This window comes from Oncorhynchus nerka, linkage group LG8 (genome assembly GCF_034236695.1).
Source record: "Oncorhynchus nerka isolate Pitt River linkage group LG8, Oner_Uvic_2.0, whole genome shotgun sequence".
Taxonomy (NCBI): Eukaryota; Metazoa; Chordata; class Actinopteri; order Salmoniformes; family Salmonidae; genus Oncorhynchus; species Oncorhynchus nerka.
In genome coordinates this window covers 12,601,600-12,621,599 of record NC_088403.1, presented here as the reverse complement: position 1 = coordinate 12,621,599, position 20,000 = coordinate 12,601,600, and the positions used below count along the sequence as shown (strand labels likewise).

Sequence of the window (20,000 nt, the reverse complement as noted above, 5' to 3'; positions counted from 1 at the left end):
GGATGGACAGAGAGACAGGGTTAAACACTCATCACTGTCCTCACCATCCTGGATGGACAGAGAGACAGGGTTAAACACTATCCTCACCATCCTGGATGGACAGAGAGACAGGGTTAAACACTATCCTCACCATCCTGGATGGACAGAGAGACAGGGTTAAACACTATCCTCACCATCCTGGATGGACAGAGAGACAGGGTTAAACACTATCCTCACCATCCTGGATGGACAGAGAGACAGGGTTAAACACTATCCTCACCATCCTGGATGGACAGAGAGACAGGGTTAAACACTATCCTCACCATCCTGGATGGACAGAGAGACAGGGTTAAACACTTCACACACTGTCCTCACCATCCTGGATGGACAGAGAGACAGGGTTAAACACTATCCTCACCATCCTGGATGGACAGAGAGACAGGGTTAAACACTATCCTCACCATCCTGGATGGACAGAGAGACAGGGTTAAACACTTCACACACTGTCCTCACCATCCTGGATGGACAGAGAGACAGGGTTAAACACTATCCTCACCATCCTGGATGGACAGAGAGACAGGGTTAAACACTATCCTCACCATTCTGGATGGACAGAGAGACAGGGTTAAACACTTCACACACTGTCCTCACCATCCTGGATGGACAGAGAGACAGGGTTAAACACTATCCTCACCATCCTGGATGGACAGAGAGACAGGGTTAAACACTATCCTCACCATCCTGGATGGACAGAGAGACAGGGTTAAACACTATCCTCACCATCCTGGATGGACAGAGAGACAGGGTTAAACACTTCACACACTGGTACATCACCTGAGAAACAGGTGAATTTCAGTGTACTTCCTGAATATACTGAACTGATCTGGAATTGACCCCAACCCTGCTGGTTTGTGCTATCCCTCCTACCATGATGCGTTCATAGTGCTTCCACTCTAGGTAGAAGTCGATGACCCTGAAATCCAGAGACCAGATGAAGGTGATGTCCAGACTGGGGTCAAAGGAGGCCTGGCACTGCAGATGCACCTCCTCTCCTACCATCACCTGAGTGTCCTCTGGGGCTACTGTGATCTGTGTCGCCTCTGTGTCACACACACACACACACACACACACACACACACACACACACACACACACACACACACACACACACACACACACACACACAGTAGAGAAGACTGTTGACTCACACTGTGCAACATTATGCTGGCTGTACACAGACCCAGCTTTAAAGAACAGTACTCGTGTCAATACAGAATCAGAATGGGATCAAATAATGAGACAACAGATGGTTGACTGTCCCCAACGTCCTCAATAACTACACATGAACATTCAAGGTAGATCAATATTAGGGCACATTTTAGACAGCTGTGTAAAGCTGGATGGAGAGTGATACCTGTGATGGTCAGAGTCCCTGTGCTGTTGGCCTTCCCTCTGTCATTCTGAGCTAAGCAGGTGTACACCCCCTCATCATTCCTGGTGGCATTCAGGATCTCCAGACTCCCATCAAACATGATGGAGATACTATGGAGGGAAGGAAACACGTCATTCACAACCATACAGTATTGGATTTCTTTCAAATGGATTTCTTTCAAATCACAAGATTGACAAGATTCTCCTACAGTTGCTCTGATGAATAACAAACTCAGATGTCAGTAAATCAACCAACCGACCAACCAATCAACCAACCAATCAACCAAACATTTGTATTTGTAAAGCCTTTACGTTGAAATGAAATTCCCCCAAAGAAATCCTTATTTACCGTGAGTTGTTGAAGAGCACTTCTTTCCCCTTGGTCCAGGTGAACCTGGGTCTGGGGGCAGCTCTGGGCTTACACTCTATGACCACACGGCCGTTGTTAGCTCCTAGAAGATACTTCTTCACTGGGTTCAACTCAAACGTCGGGGCACAAGCTGGGATGGGGTAGGGAAGTGGCTGGATGTAATTATCTATCAATGAGGACTGTGTGTATAACTGACGACTTTGTCCTTGCTATAGTTGATGACTGTCGTTTTTTATATTCCCAGAATCAAAACTAGAAACACGGTGGGGGTGTGCTCGTTAATGATACACATTGGCTTTCAAAGACGAACCAATGAGGTGCAGTTCAGGGCACAGACTAACCAATCACATGTAGTTTGTGTTACAGACTAACCAATCACATGTAGTTTGTGTTACAGACTAACCAATCATAGGTAGGTTGTGTTATACACTCACCAATGACACGTAGCTCAGCGCTGGCGTAGATGATACCCCAGTAGTTCTCAGCGATACACTGGTACATCCCAGAGTCTTCAAATGTCAGACTGGAGAACTTCAGCTCACCTTTACCATACTGGGGGAAAAAAAGTGTACTAGATAAGATGGTGCCCATGTTTCCTATTGAATTAGTACTAGATAAGATGGTGCCAATCTTTCCTATTGAATTAGTACTAGATAAGATGGTGCCAATCTTTCCTATTGAATTAGTACTAGATAAGATGGTGCCAATCTTTCCTATTGAATTTACTAGATAAGATTGCCAATCTTTCCTATTGAATTAGTACTAGATAAGATGGTGCCAATCTTTCCCTAGATAAGATCAATCTTTCCTATTGAATTAGTACTAGATAAGATGGTGCCAATCTTTCCTATTGAATTAGTACTAGATAAGATGGTGATAAATCTTTCCTATTGAATTAGTACTAGATAAGATGGTGCCAATCTTTCCTATTGAATTAGTACTAGATAAGATGGTGATGAATTAGTACTAGATAAGATGGTGCCAATCTTTCCTATTGAATTAGTACTAGATAAGATGGTGCCAATCTTTCCTATTGAATTATCTTTCCTATTGAATTAGTACTAGATAAGATGGTGCCAATCTTTCCTATTGAATTAAGATGGTATCTTTCATATTGAATTAGTACTAGATAAGATGGTGCCAATCTTTCCTATTGAATTAGTATTAGATAAGATGGTGCCAATCTTTCCTAATGAATTAGTACTAGATAAGATGGTGCAAATCTTTCCTATTGAATTAGTACTAGATAAGATGGTGCCAATCTTTCCTATTGAATTAGTATTAGATAAGATGGTGCCCATCTTTCCTATTGAATTAGTACTAGATAAGATGGTGCCAATCTTTCCTATTTAATTAGTACTAGATAAGATGGTGCCAATCTTTCCTATTGAATTAGTACTAGATAAGATGGTGCCAATCTTTCCTATTGAATTAGTATTAGATAAGATGGTGCCCATCTTTCATATTGAATTAGTATTAGATAAGATGGTGCCAATCTTTCCTATTGAATTAGTATTAGATAAGATGGTGCCAATCTTTCCTATTGAATTAGTACTAGATAAGATGGTGCCAATCTTTCATATTGAATTAGTACTAGATAAGATGGTGCCAATCTTTCCTATTGAATTAGTACTAGATAAGATGGTGCCAATCTTTCCTATTGAATTAGTACTAGATAAGATGGTGCCAATCTTTCCTATTGAATTAGTACTAGATAAGATGGTGCCAATCTTTCCTATTGAATTAGTACTAGATAAGATGGTGCCAATCTTTCCTATTGAATTAGTACTAGATAAGATGGTGCCAATCTTTCCTATTGAATTAGTACTAGATAAGATGGTGCCAATCTTTCCTATTGAATTAGTACTAGATAAGATGGTGCCAATCTTTCCTATTGAATTAGTACTAGATAAGATGGTGCCAATCTTTCCTATTGAATTAGTACTAGATAAGATGGTGCCAATCTTTCCTATTGAATTAGTATTAGATAAGATGGTGCCAATCTTTCCTATTGAATTAGTATTAGATAAGATGGTGCCAATCTTTCCTATTGAATTAGTACTAGATAAGATGGTGCCAATCTTTCTATTGAATTAGTACTAGATAAGATGGTGCCAATCTTTCCTATTGAATTAGTACTAGATAAGATGGTGCCAATCTTTCCTATTGAATTAGTACTAGATAACTAGATAAGTACTAGATGGTGCCAATCTTTCCTATTGAATTAGTACTAGATAAGATGGTGCCAATCTTTCCTATTGAATTTATTAGATAAGATGGTGCCAATCTTTCCTATTGAATTAGTACTAGATAAGATGGTGCCAATCTTTCCTATTGAATTAGTACTAGATAAGATGGTGCCAATCTTTCCTATTGAATTAGTACTAGATAAGATGGTAAGATGGTGCCAATCTTTCCTATTGAATTAGTACTAGATAAGATGGTGCCAATCTTTCCTATTGAATTAGTACTAGATAAGATGGTGCCCATCTTTCCTATTGAATTAGTACTAGATAAGATTGAATCTTTAGAATTACTAGATAAGATGGTGCCAATCTTTCCTATTGAATTAGTACTAGATAAGATGGTGCCAATCTTTCCTATTGAATTAGTACTAGATAAGATGGTGCCAATCTTTCCTATTGAATTAGTACTAGATAAGATGGTGCCAATCTTTCCTATTGAATTAGTACTAGATAAGATGGTGCCAATCTTTCCTATTGAATTAGTGCCAATCTTTCCTATTAGATAAGATGGTGCCAATCTTTCCTATTGAATTAGTACTAGATAAGATAAGATGGTGCCAATCTTTCATATTGAATTAGTACTAGATAAGATGGTGCCAATCTTTCCTATTGAATTAGTACTAGATAAGATGGTGCCAATCTTTCCTATTGAATTAGTACTAGATAAGATGGTGCCAATCTTTCCTATTGAATTAGTACTAGATAAGATGGTGCCAATCTTTCCTATTGAATTAGTACTAGATAAGATGGTGCCAATCTTTCCTATTGAATTAGTACTAGATAAGATGGTGCCAATCTTTCCTATTGAATTAGTACTAGATAAGATGGTGCCAATCTTTCCTATTGAATTGGTACTAGATAAGATGGTGCCAATCTTTCCTATTGAATTAGTACTAGATAAGATGGTGCCAATCTTTCCTATTGAATTAGTACTAGATAAGATGGTGCCCATCTTTCCTATTGAATTAGTACTAGATAAGATGGTGCCCATCTTTCCTATTGAATTAGTACTAGATAAGATGGTGCCCATGTTTCCTATTGAATTAGTACTAGATAAGATGGTGCCCATGTTTCCTATTGAATTAGTACTAGATAATATGGTGCCAATCTTTCCTATTGAATTAGTACTAGATAAGATGGTGCCCATCTTTCCTATTGAATTAGTACTAGATAAGATGGTGCCCATCTTTCCTATTGAATTGAGATCAAGTCCAGCTTATTTCACTATCCTTATACAGTGGATCTACACAACAGATGTACATAAATTGTGGTTGGTGTTAATTAAAACACCTACCACAAAAGCATTCTAGCAAAGACCCATAGACATCCAATCATTGCGCTAACGCTAGTTAGCATTGGCCCTCAAAACTACCTCTAACTTCCTTCATACTGGACACAAAGACATACAAATGGTATCCTCAAGTTCATCTGACTCTGGGGAAGTAGATACATGTATCCCTTTAAGGAGTTTGCGATCATCTGTCCAATTTTGATTTTGACGGTGAAGTTGCCCTTTAAAGAATGACAGCCAGCAGGGGGAGGACAGGCGTCTTTACCGAGTATCCATCCTTGAGCCATCGGATGTATGGGCCAGGCTTCCCATTAGCTACACAGGACATGGTGTGTTCTGACCCTATGTCCTTCTGGGTGTTGTTGATGGTCACAGCCCACTCAGGAGCAGCTGTCAATCAAAACACAATTTAAAATGTTGAAACACATACACACTACAATGAAACCATGTAATATGTTCTGGTTTACAGTAAATCACATATTAGTGTTAGTGGTACTAACATCGTAATGTAAAGTGTTAGAAGCAAGTGCTACGTACTGTATATCAGATCTGTTATTGTAACACTGTAGAGATGGAGTCTGGTATCTTACCCTCTTCTCTTATTGTAACACTGTAGAGATGGAGTCTGGTATCTTACCCTCTACATAGAGCCAGGCCTGATGCCAGTCCTGCCATTTCTGGTTGATGGCCTCACACTCGTACCCTGCTGAGTCTTCATACTGGACGTTGTAGAGGTGGAGCAGTGCTCCAGACATGCTGACCTGAGCGCTGGCAGGCAGGTCGGTGGCACCTATCTTCCTCCAGACGATATGAGGGGCCGGACTGGACGCAAAGACAACAAGAGAAGAAGGAACTAACTAAGCACGGTTATGTCTCAAATGGCAGGCCTTGTGTCTTATGAAGGCTTAATGAATCCTCCATAAGCCCTTTATAAGGCATACATAACTGTTTCACAAAATATGTGTAAGCAAATGGATGCCATCTTCTCTAGTTACAGTGTGACAAGTGAACAAAAGTCCCCAAAGTCTTTGTGTTTGTTTCATCAGTAGCTAAATATCTGTAATTTCCATATTCTGACTCACTTTCCCAGAGCGAAGCACTCCAGTGTGACGTTGTAGTTGAGCATAGCTGTGGTGTCAGGGAACTTCACTACGAGGTCGGCCTTGTATCTCTTCTCTGGGGCTGTGGGGATGAAAGGGTCATAGGTCAACACTATGGAGTTGCCCAAAAGACATTGATGTATGGTCAGTTTTTGTGTTTTTTTTCCAGCCTAATGTTAAGGGAGAGATTTCGCAGAGTGTAACATGATACCAGATCTGTGGCTAGGATGCACCTCTACCTAGACACTGATCTAAGGTCAGTTTTGTGTCTTTACATCTAAAGAAACATCTTAGATTTTGGGGAGGGTTTAAGCTGATCCAAGATCTGAGCCTAGGCGTAACATCTACCCAGAGCTGAAGACAAAGCAAAGACAATGGTCAAAAGTAGTGTACTATATAGGTAACACAGCTATAGGCTAGTGTACTATATACTGTAGGTAACACAGCTATATACTAGTGTACTATATAGGTAACACAGCTATAAACTAGTGTACTATATACTGTAGGTAACACAGCTATAAACTAGTGTAATATATACTGTAGGTAACACAGCTATAAACTAGTGTACTATATAGGTAACACAGCTATAAACTAGTGTAATATATACTGTAGGTAACACAGCTATAAACTAGTGTACTATATAGGTAACACAGCTATAAACTAGTGTACTATATAGGTAACACAGCTATAAACTAGTGTACTATATAGGTAACACAGCTATAAACTAGTGTACTATATACTGTAGGTAACACAGCTATAAACTAGTGTACTATATAACACAGTCATGAACTAGGTATACACAGCTATAAACTAGTGTACTATATATAGGTAACACAGCTATAAACTAGTGTACTATATAGGTAACACAGCTATAAACTAGTGTATTATATAGGTAACACAGCTATAAACTAGTGTATTATATAGGTAACACAGCTATAAACTAGTGTACTATATAGGTAACACAGCTATATACTAGTGTACTATATACTGTAGGTAACACAGCTATAAACTAGTGTACTATATAGGTAACACAGCTATATACTAGTGTACTATATACTGTAGGTAACACAGCTATATACTAGTGTACTATATAGGTAACACAGCTATATACTAGTGTACTATATAGGTAACACAGCTATATACTAGTGTACTATATAGGTAACACAGCTATATACTAGTGTACTATATACTGTAGGTAACACAGCTATATACTAGTGTACTATATACTGTAGGTAACACAGCTATATACTAGTGTACTATATAGGTAACACAGCTATATACTAGTGTACTATAAAGGTAACACAGCTATATACTAGTGTATTATATAGGTAACACAGCTATATACTAGTGTACTATAAAGGTAACACAGCTATATACTAGTGTATTATATAGGTAACACAGCTATATACTAGTGTACTATAAAGGTAACACAGCTATATACTAGTTTACTATATACTGTAGGTAACACAGCTATATACTAGTGTACTTTATAGGTAACACAGCTATATACTAGTGTACTATATAGGTAACACAGCTATAGGCTAGTGTACTATATACTGTTGGTAACACAGCTATATACTAGTGTACTATATAGGTAACACAGCTATATACTAGTGTACTATATAGGTAACACAGCTATAAACTAGTGTAATATATACTGTAGGTAACACAGCTATAAACTAGTGTACTATATAGGTAACACAGCTATAAACTAGTGTACTATATAGGTAACACAGCTATAAACTAGTGTACTATATACTGTAGGTAACACAGCTATAAACTAGTGTACTATATACTGTAGGTAACACAGCTATAAACTAGTGTACTATATAGGTAACACAGTCATGAACTAGTGTATTATATAGGTAACACAGCTATAAACTAGTGTACTATATAGGTAACACAGCTATAAACTAGTGTACTATATAGGTAACACAGCTATAAACTAGTGTACTATATACTGTAGGTAACACAGCTATAAACTAGTGTATTATATAGGTAACACAGCTATATACTAGTGTATTATATAGGTAACACAGCTATAAACTAGTGTACTATATAGGTAACACAGCTATATACTAGTGTACTATATACTGTAGGTAACACAGCTATATACTAGTGTACTATATAGGTAACACAGCTATATACTAGTGTACTATATAGGTAACACAGCTATATACTAGTGTACTATATAGGTAACACAGCTATATACTAGTGTACTATATACTGTAGGTAACACAGCTATATACTAGTGTACTATATACTGTAGGTAACACAGCTATATACTAGTGTATTATATAGGTAACACAGCTATATACTAGTGTACTATAAAGGTAACACAGCTATATACTAGTGTACTATATAGGTAACACAGCTATATACTAGTATACTATATACTGTAGGTAACACAGCTATATACTAGTGTACTATATAGGTAACACAGCTATATACTAGTGTACTATATAGGTAACACAGCTATAGGCTAGTGTACTATATACTGTTGGTAACACAGCTATATACTAGTGTACTATATAGGTAACACAGCTATATACTAGTGTACTATATAGGTAACACAGCTATAAACTAGTGTAATATATACTGTAGGTAACACAGCTATAAACTAGTGTACTATATAGGTAACACAGCTATAAACTAGTGTACTATATAGGTAACACAGCTATAAACTAGTGTACTATATAGGTAACACAGCTATAAACTAGTGTACTATATAGGTAACACAGCTATAAACTAGTGTACTATATATAGGTAACACAGCTATGTACTAGTGTACTATGTAGGTAACACAGCTATAAACTAGTGTACTATATATAGGTAACACAGCTATAAACTAGTGTAGGTACAGTATGAACTAGTGTATTATATAGGTAACACAGCTATAAACTAGTGTACTATATAGGTAACACAGCTATAAACTAGTGTACTATATACTGTAGGTAACACAGCTATAAACTAGTGTACTATATACTGTAGGTAACACAGCTATAAACTAGTGTATTATATAGGTAACACAGCTATATACTAGTGTATTATATAGGTAACACAGCTATAAACTAGTGTACTATATAGGTAACACAGCTATATACTAGTGTACTATATACTGTAGGTAACACAGCTATGATACTAGTGCACTATATAGGTAACACAGCTATAAACTAGTGTATAGGTACTATATAGGTAACACAGCTATATACTAGTGTACTATATACTGTAGGTAACACAGCTATATACTAGTGTACTATAAAGGTAACACAGCTATATACTAGTGTATTATATAGGTAACACAGCTATATACTAGTGTACTATAAAGGTAACACAGCTATATACTAGTGTATTATATAGGTAACACAGCTATATACTAGTGTACTATAAAGGTAACACAGCTATATACTAGTTTACTATATACTGTAGGTAACACAGCTATATACTAGTGTACTTTATAGGTAACACAGCTATATACTAGTGTACTATATAGGTAACACAGCTATAGGCTAGTGTACTATATACTGTTGGTAACACAGCTATATACTAGTGTACTATATAGGTAACACAGCTATATACTAGTGTACTATATAGGTAACACAGCCATAAACTAGTGTACTATATACTGTAGGTAACACAGCTATATACTAGTGTACTATATATGTAACACAGTTATATACTAGTGTACTATATAGGTAACACAGCTATGTACTAGTGTACTATATAGGTAATACAGCTATATACTAGTGTACTATATAGGTAACACAGCTATAGGCTAGTGTACTATATGCTGTAGGTAACACAGCTATAAACTAGTGTACTATATAGGTATCACAGCTATAAACTAGTGTACTATATACTGTTGGTAACACAGCTATAAACTAGTGTACTATATACTGTAGGTAACACAGCTATAAACTAGTGTACTATATAGGTAACACAGTCATGAACTAGTGCACTATACAAGTATCACAGCTATAAACTAGTGTACTATATAGGTAACACAGCTATAAACTAGTGTACTATATAGGTAACACAGTCATGAACTAGTGCACTATATAGGTAACACAGCTATAAACTAGTGTACTATATAGGTAACAGCTATAAACTAGTGTACTATATACTGTAGGTAACACAGCTATAAACTAGTGTACTATATAGGTAACACAGCTACAGGCTACTCACTCTCTTCTGTAGATATGAGAGGGATAAACTTGGAGTAGACTCCCTTGCCAATCTGTGGGTTGAACACATAGCAGGAGTAGTTCCCTGCGTCTGACGCCTCCACCTTGGAGATGTACAGATTCCCGGTGCTCTGAGAGACGAAGCGACGCTTATCCGGGTGGAGGAAGACCGGAAACTCGTTGTATATCCAACGGAACGTCACCTCAGCTGGGATACAGAGCAAAAACACAACTAGTAAGAATATGGTGGTCGGTTTCCCCTGAATCACCTCTGAGTCTCTATGGGGGTTTAGTTTGTGTACTGTGTAACTCTGAGGTACTGTGAACCATGGTGTTCTGAACAACTCTTTCTTCATGAAGTTCTATGACTCAACACTGAATACATTACAAGTCAGAATGTTTATGTTTACATGTGAGTCCTTTAACAGACGCTAGTACCCAGAGCCACTTGAAGGTAGAGCATTGATAGTGCATGTAGCCATTTTTATTTCACTATCAAATCAATTCTGGATAACAATTAAGTACGTTAATGTGATTGCTTTCAATTAAAATATTTTTTTTAGCAAAGAGCAATTTCTCAAGCAGTATTTTTTCTAGGACTGTCTGTGAGTGGTCTGAGTGGGGAGGTGAAAACTGAACATTTGCTGTGATTGGCAGAACATTTCACAGTATTATTCCAACCTCATAGTCTGGAAATATGTATAAAACACAAGAAAATCATGTTTTTGAATGCACTGGGCCTTTAAGATAGCTAGGTGGGTCAACCACATATTACATAGTAAGTAAATTTTTCTTCAATAAAGTAGCTATCAGCAGAGTCAGAGCTAGTAGGAAAAGACAAGTATGACTGTTAGTTTGAGTGATCATGTGTATTCTAGTATGTCTGAGGTACTAACTTGGCCATCATGTGTATTCTAGTATGTCTGAGGTACTAACTTGGCCATCATGTGTATTCCAGTATGTCTGAGGTACTAACTTGGCCATCATGTGTATTCTAGTATGTCTGAGGTACTAACTTGGCCATCATGTGTATTCTAGTATGTCTGAGGTACTAACTTGGCCATCATGTGTGTTCTAGTATGTCTGAGGCACTAACTTGGCCATCATGTGTATTCCAGTATGTCTGAGGTACTAACTTGGCCATTATGTGTATTCCAGTATGTCTGAGGTACTAACTTGGCCATCATGTGTATTCTAGTAAGTCTGAGGTACTAACTTGGCCATCATATGTATTCTAGTATGTCTGAGGTACTAACTTGGCCATCATGTGTATTCTAGTATGTCTGAGGTACTAACTTGGCCATCATGTGTATTCTAGTATGTCTGAGGTACTAACTTGGCCATCATGTGTATTCTAGTATGTCTGAGGTATATTCTAGTATGTCTGACTAACTTGGCCATCATGTGTATTCTAGTATGTCTGAGGTACTAACTTGGCCATCATGTGTATTCTAGTATGTCTGAGGTACTAACTTGGCCATCATGTGTGTTCTAGTATGTCTGAGGCACTAACTTGGCCATCATGTGTATTCCAGTATGTCTGAGGTACTAACTTGGCCATCATATGTATTCCAGTATGTCTGAGGTACAGTATGTATTCCAGTATGTCTGAGGTACTAACTTGGCCATCATGTGTATTCTAGTAAGTCTGAGGTACTAACTTGGCCATCATATGTATTCTAGTATGTCTGAGGTACTAACTTGGCCATCATGTGTATTCTAGTATGTCTGAGGTACTAACTTGGCCATCATGTGTATTCTAGTATGTCTGAGGTACTAACTTGGCCATCATGTGTATTCTAGTATGTCTGAGGTACTAACTTGGCCATCATGTGTATTCCAGTATGTCTGAGGTACTAACTTGGCCATCATGTGTATTCTAGTAAGTCTGAGGTACTAACTTGGCCATCACGTGTATTCTAGTAAGTCTGAGGCACTAACTTGGCCATCATCTGTATTCTAGTATGTCTGAGGTACTAACTTGGCCATCATGTGTATTCTAGTAAGTCTGAGGCACTAACTTGGCCATCATGTGTATTCTAGTATGTCTGAGCTACTAACTTGGCCATCATGTGTATTCTAGTATGTCTGAGGTACTAACTTGGCCATCGCTTGGGAGGAGCACAGAGCAGCACGGCCCCCTGGCCCTCCTTCACAGTCACAGGGTCTCTCTCTTCATCTGGGAACTCCTCCAGGTCTGGAGATAGAGAAAGATAACGCAGTGGTCAGTTTAACTCTAGCATATAGTTATGATTCCAGGTGTCCACAGACAACACAGCTGTATACCACAGACAGAAGCAATGACTTAGAGACTACAAACACGACATGATACTTCCTGTGTTTGTTAGTCAATTCAGTTTCAGAAACCATGGGGATGTGAATAAGCAAAACTACTGTGAGAGAGAAATAGAACCTGTTGACCAGAGTCAACCAGTTTCACTCACATCCAGTACTAGTCTCTCTCAACATGAAATTAGGTCATGGCTCGCGACAATACTCACATCCAAACTTGACCTTGGCCTCCTTGCTGATGACGGTGCCGTACACGTTCTTGGCGACACAGACGTAGGTCCCTGCATGTTTCTTCTCTTCAGGGTTGTTAATGATGAGGTTCCCTCCCACCAGACTGTAGTGTTCATTGGGCAGCTCCAGCAGCTTGATCTCCCAGTTATCACGCCTCCATCTGGGGGGGAAATGTGGATCTCCCAGTTATCACGTCTCCATCTGGGGGGGAAATGTGGATCTCCCTTTTTACCCATAAATTGTTTTTGTTTTTTTGTATAAATTGGAATGAGTCATTCCTCTCCATGTCCTCTGAAAGTTGTATGACTCTAGAACCAATCAAAGTCCTTCAAAACACCTTGTGAATGTCTGTGACGACATGGCAGTAGATCTTAAAATGTTCTTTAAATTTCTGTTACCTTTGGTTTTCCAATGATATGTGACGTAATGTGTGTTACCTTGATGTATTGTACGGGTTGATTTGGGTGTGTGTGCGTGTGTGTGTGTGGGGGGTTACCTGTATGTGGGTGCAGGGTTGATTTGGGTGTGTGTGTGTGTATAGGGTTGATTTGGGTGTGTGTGTGTATAGGGTTGATTTTGTGTGTGTGTGTGTGTGTGTGTGTGTATAGGGTTGATTTGGGTGTGTGTGTGTGTGTGTGTGTGTGTGTGTGTGTGTGTGTGTGTGTGTGTGTGTGTGTGTGTGTGTGTGTGTGGGGTTACCTGTATGTGGGTGCAGGGTTGATGTGGGTGTGGGTGTGTGTGTATAGGGTTGATTTGTTTGTGTGTGTGGTGTTACCAGTATGCAGGGTTGATTTGTGTGTGTGTGTGTGTGTGTGTGTTTGTGTGTGTGTATAGGGTTGATTTGTGTGTGTGTGTGTGTGGCGGGGGGGTTACCTGTATGTGGGGGGGGGGATTCATATGTTTAAGGTAATGGTAAGATAATGACTAAATGATTAATACATTCAAATGAATGTTTAGACAATAATTAACAGTATTCCACCCTGCCACTGTATAATGGAGTGAAATGTGTTTGAATCATAAGATTAGTATTCTGGAATGTATGTACACAGGAAAAGAGGAACTGTTAGCAGACTAGGAACTGTGGCAGACAACTTGTGACCACTGTGAAACACTGTGTGGTGTTACCTGTATGTGGGTGCAGGGTTGATGTGGGTGTGTGTGGGGTTACCTGTATGTGGGTGCAGGGTTGAGGGTTGACCTGTGTGGGTGCAGGGTGTGTGGGGGGGGTTACCTGTATGTGGGTGCAGGGTTGATGTGGGTGTGTGTGGGGTTACCTGTATGTGGGTGCAGGGTTGATGTGGGTGTGTGTGGGGTTACCTGTATGTGGGTGCAGGGTTGATGTGTGTGTGTGTGTGGTGTTACCTGTATGTGGGTGCAGGGTTGATGTGGGTGTGTGTGGGGTTACCGGTATGTGGGTGCAGGGTTGGCCCGTGCTCTACAGTTCATGGAGATAAGTCTGTCAGGGGACTCCTTTGTGTAGACGATATCCAGAGGCTCCTCTTCAAAGATTGGACCGTAGCCAGTAGCGTCATCTGACAGGGCACAACATCACAGTGATGTTACAACAACGTTACAGCAACATTATGTCAATATAACTTTAATGACTGCGAATGGTCGGTAAACACACATAAAGCCAGACTCATTTTACTGTGATTCAGCGTTTAGGAGTTAATGCTGTATGTCAGTGCATTACAAGCTTTTACAGAGTAAACGGTCATGAGAATCAAAACCAGACTCCGCTTACCTCCAAAGATCCTGGGCTCACCAAACAAGACGGCCTCTGCAAAATGACGGGAGAAAACAAGGACACTTTGTTGAGTTTCTCATGGCTAGAACATGGATTAACCTGTACCAGAACGTTCCAACCACACATGAGGTGGAACAGAGCCACATGGCTAGAACATGGATTAACCTGTACCAGAACGTTCCAACCACACACGAGGTGGAACAGAGCAACATGGATTAAACTGTACCAGAACGTTCCAACCACACATGATGTGGAACAGAGCCACATGGATTAACCTGTACCAGAACGTTCCAACCACACATGATGTGGAACAGAGCAACATGGATTATACTGTATCAGAACGTTCCAACCATACATGAGGTGGAACAGAGCAACATGGCTTAAACTGTACCAGAACGTTCCAACCATACATGATGTGGAACAGAGCAACATGGCTAGAACATGGATTAAACTGTATCAGAACGTTCCAACCACACATGATGTGGAACAGAGCAACATGGCTAGAACATGGATTAAACTGTATCAGAACGTTCCAACCACACATGATGTGGAACAGAGCCACATGGCTAGAACATGGATTAACCTGTACCAGAACGTTCCAACCACACATGATGTGGAACAGAGCAACATGGCTAGAACATGGATTAACCTGTACCAGAACGTTCCAACCACACATGATGTGGAACAGAGCAACATGGCTAGAACATGGATTAACCTGTAGCAGAACGTTCCAACCATACATGATGTGGAACAGAGCAACATGGATTAACCTGTACCAGAACGTTCCAACCACACATGAGGTGGAACAGAGCCACATGGCTAGAACATGGATTAAACTGTACCAGAACGTTCCAACCACACATGATGTGGAACAGAGCAACATGGATTAACCTGTACCAGAACGTTCCAACCATACATGATGTGGAACAGAGCAACATGGCATGATGTGGAACAGAGAACATGGATTAACCTGTACCAGAACGTTCCAACCACACATGATGTGGAACAGAGCCACATGGCTAGAACATGGATTAACCTGTACCAGAACGTTCCAACCACACATGATGTGGAACAGAGCAACATGGCTAGAACATGGATTAACCTGTACCAGAACGTTCCAACCACACATGATGTGGAACAGAGCAACATGGCTAGAACATGGATTAACCTGTACCAGAACGTTCCAACCACACATGATGTGGAACAGAGCAACATGGCTAGAACATGGATTAACCTGTAGCAGAACGTTCCAACCATACATGATGTGGAACAGAGCAACATGGATTAACCTGTACCAGAACGTTCCAACCATACATGATGTGGAACAGAGCAACATGGATTAACTGTACCAGAACGTTCCAACCACACATGATGTGGAACAGAGCCACATGGCTAGAACATGGATTAAACCTGTACCAGAACGCGTTCCAACCACACATGAGACCACAGAGCAACATGGATTAACCTGTACCAGAACGTTCCAACCACACATGAGGTGGAACAGAGCAACATGGCAACATGGATTAAACTGTATCAGAACGTTCCAACCACACATGAGGTGGAACAGAGCAACATGGATTAAACTGTAACCTGTAGCAGAACGTTCCAACCACACATGAGGTGGAACAGAGCAACATGGATTAAACTGTACCAGAACGTTCCAACCACACATGAGGTGGAACAGAGCAACATGGATTAAACTGTACCAGAACGTTCCAACCACACATGAGGTGGAACAGAGCAACATGGATTAAACTGTACCAGAACGTTCCAACCACACATGAGGTGGAACAGAGCAACATGGACCTAGTAAAAACAGTAGTCCTTCTGAGATGATGTCTAATCTAGTTCATTCTAAGACATGTAAAGAATACAGAAGCAGTCTGATGAGCGCTACTCACCAGTGTGTGACAGTGAGGAGGAGAGAACTAGCAGGACCAGGGCCTGACAGATGACTTCTAACCATGACACACAGACCAGAGCAGGTCATGGACAGGACATCAGCCAGAGACGTTCCAATCACACATGATGTGGAACAGAGATGGCTAGAACATGGATTAACCTACAGAACGTTCCAGACCACACATGATGTGGAACAGAGCCACAGCTAGAACATGGATTAACCTGTACCAGGAGAGAGAAATGACATCAGCAGAGAAGAGAGAGAAATGACATCAGCTAGAAAGAGAACCCTACATGAGAGTGGAACAGAGAAATAGAGAAGAGAGAAAATTACATCACATCAGCTAGAAGAAGAGAGAGAAATGACATCAGCAGTAGAGAGAGAGAGAAATGACATCAGCTAGAGAGAGAGAGAGAAATGACATCAGCTAGAGAAGAGAGAGAGAAAACATCAGCTAGAGAATGAGAAATGACAGCTCATCAGCTAGAAGAGTTGACATCAGCTAGAGAAGAGAGAGAAAACCAGCTAGAGATGAGAGAGAAATGACATCAGCTAGAGAAGAGAGATGGACATCAGCTAGAAAACAGAGAGAAATGACATCAGCTGAGATGATGTCTAATGACTAGTTCATCAGCTAGAGAGAGAGAGAGAGAAATGACATCAGCTATAGACATCACAGAAGCAGAAATGACTCAGTAGAGGAGAGAGAGAAATACATCAGCCAGTGTGTGACAGTGAGGAGGAGAGAACTCAGCAGGAGGGAGGAAATGACATCAGCTAGACAGAGATGAAATGACATCAGCTGACTGACACACAGAGGAGACGGAGGTCTGCTAGAGGAGAGAGAAATGACATCAGCTAGAGAGGAGAGAGAGAAATGACATCAGCTAGAGAGGAGAGAGAGGAAATGACATCAGCTAGAGAGGAGAGAGAGAAATGACATCAGCTAGAGAAGAGAGAGAAATGACATCAGCTAGAGAAGAGAGAGAAATGACATCAGCTAGAGAAGAGAGAGAGAAATGACATCAGCTAGAGAAGAGAGAGAGGAAATGACATCAGCTAGAGAGGAGAGAGAGAAATGACATCAGGAGAGAGAGAAATGACATCAGCTAGAGAAGAGAGAGAAATGACATCAGCTAGAGAAGAGAGAGAAATGACATCAGCTAGAGAAGAGAGAGAAATGACATCAGCTAGAGAAGAGAGAGAAATGACATCAGCTAGAGAGAGAGAGAAATGACATCAGCTAGAGAAGAGAGAGAGAAATGACATCAGCTAGAGAAGAGAGAGAGAAATGACATCAGCTAGAGAGGAGAGAGAGAAATGACATCAGCTAGAGGAGAGAGAGAAATGACATCAGCTAGAGGAGAGGGAGGAAATGACATCAGCTAGAGAGGAGAGAGAGAAATGACATCAGCTAGAGAGGAGAGAGAGAAATGACATCAGCTAGAGAGGAGAGAGAGAAATGACATCAGCTAGAGAGGAGAGAAATGACATCAGCTAGAGGAGAGAAATGACATCAGCTAGAGAGGAGAGAGAGAAATGACATCAGCTAGAGAGGAGAGAAAGAAATAGAGAGAGAAATTACATCAGCTAGAGAAATGACATCAGCTAGAGGAGAGAAATGACATCAGCTAGAGAGAGAGAGAGAAATGACATCAAGAGAGAGAGAAATGACATCAGCTAGAGAGAGAGAGAGAAATGACATCAGCTAGAGAGAGAGAGAAATGACATCAGCTAGAGAGGAGAGAGAAATGACATCAGCTAGAGAGGAGAGAGAGAAATGACATCAGCTAGAGGAGAGAAATGACATCAGCTAGAGAGGAGAGAGGAAATGACATCAGCTAGAGAGGAGAGAGAAATGACATCAGCTAGAGAGGAGAGAAATGACATCAGCTAGAGAGGAGAGAGAGAAATGACATCAGCTAGAGAAATGACATCAGCTAGAGAGAGAGAAATGACATCAGCTAGAGAGAGAGAGACATCAGAGAGAAATGACATCAGCTAGAGAGAGGAGAGAAATGACATCAGCTAGAGAGGAGAGAAATGACATCAGCTAGAGGAGAGAAATGACATCAGCTAGAGGAGAGAAATGACATCAGCTAGAGAGAGAGAGAGAGAGGGAGGAAATGACATCAGCTAGAGAGACATCAGCTAGAGGAGAGAAATGACATCAGCTAGAGAGAGAGAGGGAGAGGAGGAAATGACATCAGCTAGAGGGAGAAATGACATCAGCTAGAGAGAGAGAAATGACATCAGCTAGAGAGGAGAGAGAGAAATGACATCAGCTAGAGGAGAGAAATGACATCAGCTAGAGGAGAGAAATGACATCAGCTAGAGAGGAGAGGGAGGAAATGACATCAGCTAGAGAGGAGAGAAATGACATCAGCTAGAGGAGAGAAATGACATCAGCTAGAGAGGAGAGAAATGACATCAGCTAGAGGAGAGAAATGACATCAGCTAGAGGAGAGAAATGACATCAGCTAGAGGAGAGAAATGACATCAGCTAGAGAAGAGAGAAATTACATCAGCTAGAGGAGAGAAATGACATCAGCTAGAGAGGAGAGAAATTACATCAGCTAGAGGAGAGAAATTACATCAGCTAGAGGAGAGAAATGACATCAGCTAGAGAAGAGAGAAATGACATCAGCTAGAGGAGAGAAATGACATCAGCTAGAGAAGAGAGAAATGACATCAGCTAGAGGAGAGAAATGACATCAGCTAGAGAAGAGAGAAATTACATCAGCTAGAGGAGAGAAATGACATCAGCTAGAGGAGAGAAATGACATCAGCTAGAGAAGAGAGAAATGACATCAGCTAGAGGAGAGAAATGACATCAGCTAGAGAAGAGAGAAATTACATCAGCTAGAGGAGAGAAATGACATCAGCTAGAGGAGAGAAATGACATCAGCTAGAGAGGAGAGAAATGACATCAGCTAGAGGAGAGAAATGACATCAGCTAGAGGAGAGAAATTACATCAGCTAGAGGAGAGAAATGACATCAGCTAGAGAGGAGAGAGGAAATTACATCAGCTAGAGAGGAGAGAAATGACATCAGCTAGAGAGGAGAGAGAGAAATGACATCAGCTAGAGGAGAGAAATGACATCAGCTAGCTGGAGAAATTACATCAGCTAGAGAGAAATTACATCAGCTAGAGGAGAGAAATTACATCAGCTAGAGAGGAGAGAGAGAAATGACATCAGCTAGAGGAGAGAAATGACATCAGAT

The 20,000-nt window shown here is 40.2% G+C and overlaps 1 protein-coding gene across 1 annotated transcript in view; it reads right to left on the bottom strand.

The window, feature by feature from the left end:
* Positions 1–20,000, bottom strand: part of cntn1b (contactin 1b) — a 41,498-nt gene that overhangs the window by 10,885 nt on the left and 10,613 nt on the right. The window contains exons 2-14 of the mRNA XM_065022090.1: positions 16,773–16,829; positions 14,869–14,904; positions 14,530–14,656; positions 13,103–13,284; positions 12,703–12,798; positions 10,603–10,809; positions 6,400–6,499; positions 5,955–6,139; positions 5,583–5,707; positions 2,215–2,332; positions 1,760–1,910; positions 1,394–1,521; positions 907–1,079 (exon numbers count right to left, since the gene is read on the bottom strand). Of these exons, the coding sequence (XP_064878162.1) occupies positions 907–1,079; positions 1,394–1,521; positions 1,760–1,910; positions 2,215–2,332; positions 5,583–5,707; positions 5,955–6,139; positions 6,400–6,499; positions 10,603–10,809; positions 12,703–12,798; positions 13,103–13,284; positions 14,530–14,656; positions 14,869–14,904; positions 16,773–16,829 (1,685 nt within the window). The remainder of the gene's footprint in view (positions 1–906; positions 1,080–1,393; positions 1,522–1,759; positions 1,911–2,214; positions 2,333–5,582; positions 5,708–5,954; positions 6,140–6,399; positions 6,500–10,602; positions 10,810–12,702; positions 12,799–13,102; positions 13,285–14,529; positions 14,657–14,868; positions 14,905–16,772; positions 16,830–20,000) is intronic.